Source organism: Numenius arquata, chromosome Z, assembly GCF_964106895.1.
Source record: "Numenius arquata chromosome Z, bNumArq3.hap1.1, whole genome shotgun sequence".
Taxonomy (NCBI): Eukaryota; Metazoa; Chordata; class Aves; order Charadriiformes; family Scolopacidae; genus Numenius; species Numenius arquata.
In genome coordinates this window covers 41,377,783-41,381,843 of record NC_133616.1, presented here as the reverse complement: position 1 = coordinate 41,381,843, position 4,061 = coordinate 41,377,783, and the positions used below count along the sequence as shown (strand labels likewise).

The window sequence follows — 4,061 nt, the reverse complement described above, 5'->3', positions numbered from 1 at the left end:
AAGCTTACTCTTTAAACAGCGAGCATTACACGTTCCGAGGCCCCGCAGCTCGCCGGGGTCCAAGGTAACAGCTTTGCTCACCTCCTTCGGAGGAAGATCTACAGGACGGCGGGGCAGAGGTTTCCTGTCCCTCAGGGGAGTGAGAGGAGCAGAGTTCAGAGGGGGTTTTACCTTCCTCCTCCCCCCACAGCCGGCAGACTTCAGCCCCTCTTCACCGGACCCCGAGTTCCGTGGGACCCCCGGGCCGACAGCCCCGGGCGGGGGGCTCAGCAGGGAGCACACGGGCTGCGGGGCCACCCCGTGGCGCAGGTTGTCGGGGTGGCGGGGAGACCTTCCCTCCCGATCCCTTCCTCCGAGCCAGCCCCTTTGGCCCCGGCTGTGACTTTTCACATCACCTCTCCGCCAGTAATGATATTTAACCACGATAAAAGCTCTTACCTGCGACCTGGCTCTCAAATAATCTGATTGTACACGACATAAATACATATACCAGCAGGGATATAGTTATGAGATCGATCGAGTTTCCGTGCCGCACGCGTGCCCTGGACCCCCGCATCCTCTCCCCGGGGAGCCTGGGGGGCTCTCTCCCCCCGACCCCCTGCCCTTTAGGAGTGCACCAGGACGGAGTGGAGGGAGCCCTTCCCCTCGGGGCCCGCGTTGCTCCCGGTCTGTTCCAGCAGCGAAGCAGCGGCCGGCGAAGCGGCGGGGCAGATCTGCGAGGCGGCGACCGTCAGAGCGGGGATGGCCGAGGCAGCGGGCATCGCCGGCGCCGGCTTGATGGGCACCGGGACGGCGGGCATGGTCTGTGCCGGCGGGTGGCAGAGAGCCTTCACGGGCATCCCGAAGGGTCCGTAGTCGGGGGACACGGGCACGCCGGCCACGGAGTCCATCACCCCCACGTGCGGCCACATGGAGCTCACCACGCTGCTGAGTTGGCTGGGCACCGGGTAGCCCAGGTGGTGCATCACCGAGGCCAGCGGCAGCCCGCCGGCCTGCAGCACGCCCTTGTAATCTCTGCCGATGATGTTCTCGATGGCGAAGGGATGCTTGAAGCCCGAGGGCTGGCTGCTCCCGTAGGGCGAGAACTGCGGCAGCCTCCCCACGGCAGCGGCTGCCGCGGCGGCGGCCACGGCCGCCTCGGAGCCCGCCAGACCCGGCACCTTGCCCGGGGGAGGCGGCGGCGGCGGCGGTGGCGGGTGGGGATGGAAGTAGTGCACCATGTGCGGGCCGGGCGCCGGGGGCTTGCCGGGGCCGCCGCCGCCCGCCCCGCCGCCCGGCCCGCCGCCGCCGGGCAGGTGATGCTCGGGGCGCAGGACCTTGAAGCGCTTGCGGCGGCGGAGGAAGCTGCCGTTTTCAAACATGTCCCCGCAGTCCGGATGCAGTGCCCAGAAGCTGCCCTTGCCCGGCTGGTCGGGGCGGCGCGGGATCTTGATGAAGCAGTCGTTGAAGGAGAGATTGTGGCGGAGGGAGTTCTGCCAGCGCTGCGTGTGCTCCCGGTAGTAAGGGAAACGCTCCATGATGAACTTGTAGATGTCGCTCAGGGGCAGCATCTTTTCGGCCGAGTGCTGGATGGCCATGGCCGTCAGGGAGATGTAGGAGTAGGGCGGCTTCTGGTCGCTGTAGGAACTCTTCCCCGGCCTGGGCATCGCCGCCCCGCCGCAGCCCTCCCGCGGCCGCCCCGCACCGCCGCGCCGGGCTCCGCTCTACCCCGCGAACGGCGGGCTCAGGATACCGGGCACGGCTCGGCTCTGCCCCGCCGCCGCCTCTACATCCTGGGCGCCACCCGCCCGGCCCACGCGCGATCGCGACTGCCCTGGGGCCCGCCGGCGGGCTCCGCGCACGGCTCCCGCAGGCGGCTTCTCCCCGCGGGCTACGCTTGCTTCGCCGCCCCGCCGCTTGCCGGAGGGGCAGCTGCCGCCCAGTCCGCGGGACCTCGTGGGGGTACACGGGGCAGGGACAGGTCCTGGCACCCGCTGGTGTCCCCGCTTTCCTCCCGGAGGCCGCCGAGTCTCCCGGGCTTCCCTTCTGCCGCCCGGCACACTCCGTTGGAGTGGATGCTCCGCATGCACCAGGGGCTCAGCAGTATGAAGTTACCCCGGGCCTCCGCAGAGACGGGGAGGAAGGAAATAAAAACGCCCCTCTCACCCCGCAGTCCGGTGTCCCCTTAAAAGTTTGCAGCAGAGGCGAGCGCCGGGAGCTGGCGGGGAGAGGAGGCGAGCGGGGCGGCGGCCGCCGTGGCTGTGGCGGGGCTGGGCGCTGCGGCGCGGTTTTGTAATGATGCCCGAGTCGGGAGACCCCCGCAGCTCCCACTCTCTTGCTATCACATGACAGTGGCTGGGGGACTTCGCGCCTCGTGGAAAAAGAGCGAGAAGCGGCTCCCCGGCTGCCCTCTCACTCACACCTCCTCACCAAGGCGAGGTGGAACCAGGGGGTTGAGGAAGCGCCATGTGAGAGCGAGATCCGCTTTCGAAACACAGGGCAGGGAACAGCACCCCGAGCAGGGAAGCTCCCTTCTCCCCCCCAGCCCTTTCGCAGCCCCCGTATCCACTTTCCTTCCCCTTGGCCCCTCGCTCCCGCACAGCCCGGCTCCTAGCAGCAAGGGCGAAGGGCCTCCGCGGGCACCGGGAGGTGGAAAACGAGCGAGGTCTTCCCTCGACCTAGGGGCTAGTCGTGCCAAGCATCCCGGGGAAACGGGCGTCGAGCTAGCCCCGGGAGCCTGCGAGCGGGAAACGAGGGCCCTTTGGAATAATTTCTTAACATCCCTTTCATTAAGTTCAAAGAGCAACGCGAAGCCTAGCACACAAACAAGAGAGATGCAAAAAATTTCCTACGTTCTTCTCTCCAAATCGTTACGGTCGACTCTTGTTACTGGCCGCGATGCGGCTCGTGGGAAACAGTGAGAAAGAACCAGCCAAAGCACCCTCTGTACGCTTCGAGACGAGCTACTTAGCGCCAGTGTTGATTTAGACCGGCTCATTAGTAGGAATCAATGAACAGTGCAACAATTCATATCTATCCTCCGAACGCACTGTGCTATAGCGCGTAGGCTGTAGATCCGAGCGAGAGACGGAAGCCTGCTCTCTTTGCTGCCGCTAGAGTTGGAAGAAAACCCTGCTCAACATCAACAGTTACCAGAGCTCAATTAGCGAGATGCTACAGGAGGTGTCAGCATTAAAATGATTAGTCCGACTTTTATTGGCTAAATAAACAAATAGGTTGAAAGAGCCTTAATATATATAAAATAAAGGTGTGGGAGAGGGGGAGAGGAGGTCGAAGCGCCATTTTCGGCCCACTCTTCCACGTCGGTGCCGTGGGTCCGCCGCCGTGGGTGCCCGATCCCGCGCGGGCTCCGCGGTCGAAGCAGTGCGGGGGCGGGGGGGCTGATTTGAGCATCCACACCAGTTGTCTCTCTGCGTTGCAGGTAGAAGCGGCGAACAGGAAGGGGGGGGGGAGGGGGGAAGGAAACCCTTTTAAATGTCTACCTGTAATTCCTGCTAAGGGGGTGAAGGAAAAGATTAATTTAAATCCCTTCCTTAAGTAACGCGTATTTAATAGTATTGTACCTGACCAATGGCAGTCAAGTGAGCGTAAGCAAAGGTAAAGAAGACACAGAGTAACTAGCCAAAAATATTTTGGAAAGGCAAGTTTCGCGAGGAAGTGCGTGCTTTAAAAAAGTTTCAGGTTATTGTCCAAAGCATTCACTTTGCCTCTGAGAAGCTAGGAGATACTTATGCTGGCAGCAACGTTTACATCGTGCATCTTGGGGAGCTTTTCCCCGTATTGCCAGCACGGCGAGAGCCGACACTGGGCATCTTTCCTGACGTGTCTGAGCATTTTCCTCAAAAACGCTTTTCTTGTGTTTTACTGGTTAATCCCGTTTTAACCGATTAAAAAGGCCCGTTCCTATCCTCAGATTCTAAGCCCTGGGTCTTCCCCACCTCACCAGTTAGTAACTCGGCGTTCCTCCCCCCCGTAGAGCACGGCTGCGGCTTCAGCCTGGCCCTGTCGCAGATTAACCCTCTTCATCTCCGCGGCAGCCGGGTTTTATTTTTCGCGGGAGA

General features: G+C 62.5%; 1 protein-coding gene across 2 annotated transcripts; it reads right to left on the bottom strand.

Moving 5' to 3' along the window:
* Positions 1 to 605: 605 nt before the first annotated feature.
* FOXB2 (forkhead box B2) lies at positions 606 to 1,646 on the bottom strand. 2 transcript variants are annotated; one of them, XM_074166619.1, is made up of 2 exons: positions 1,289 to 1,646; positions 606 to 1,174 (listed from the first exon to the last, which is right to left on the bottom strand). In XM_074166619.1, exons 1-2 carry the CDS (start codon positions 1,644 to 1,646, stop codon positions 606 to 608), a joined length of 927 nt encoding a protein of 308 aa, XP_074022720.1. The 2 variants fall into 2 exon arrangements, with proteins under 2 accessions (XP_074022720.1, XP_074022719.1); XM_074166618.1 differs by having other exon boundaries at positions 606 to 1,646.
* Positions 1,647 to 4,061: the final 2,415 nt, after the last annotated feature.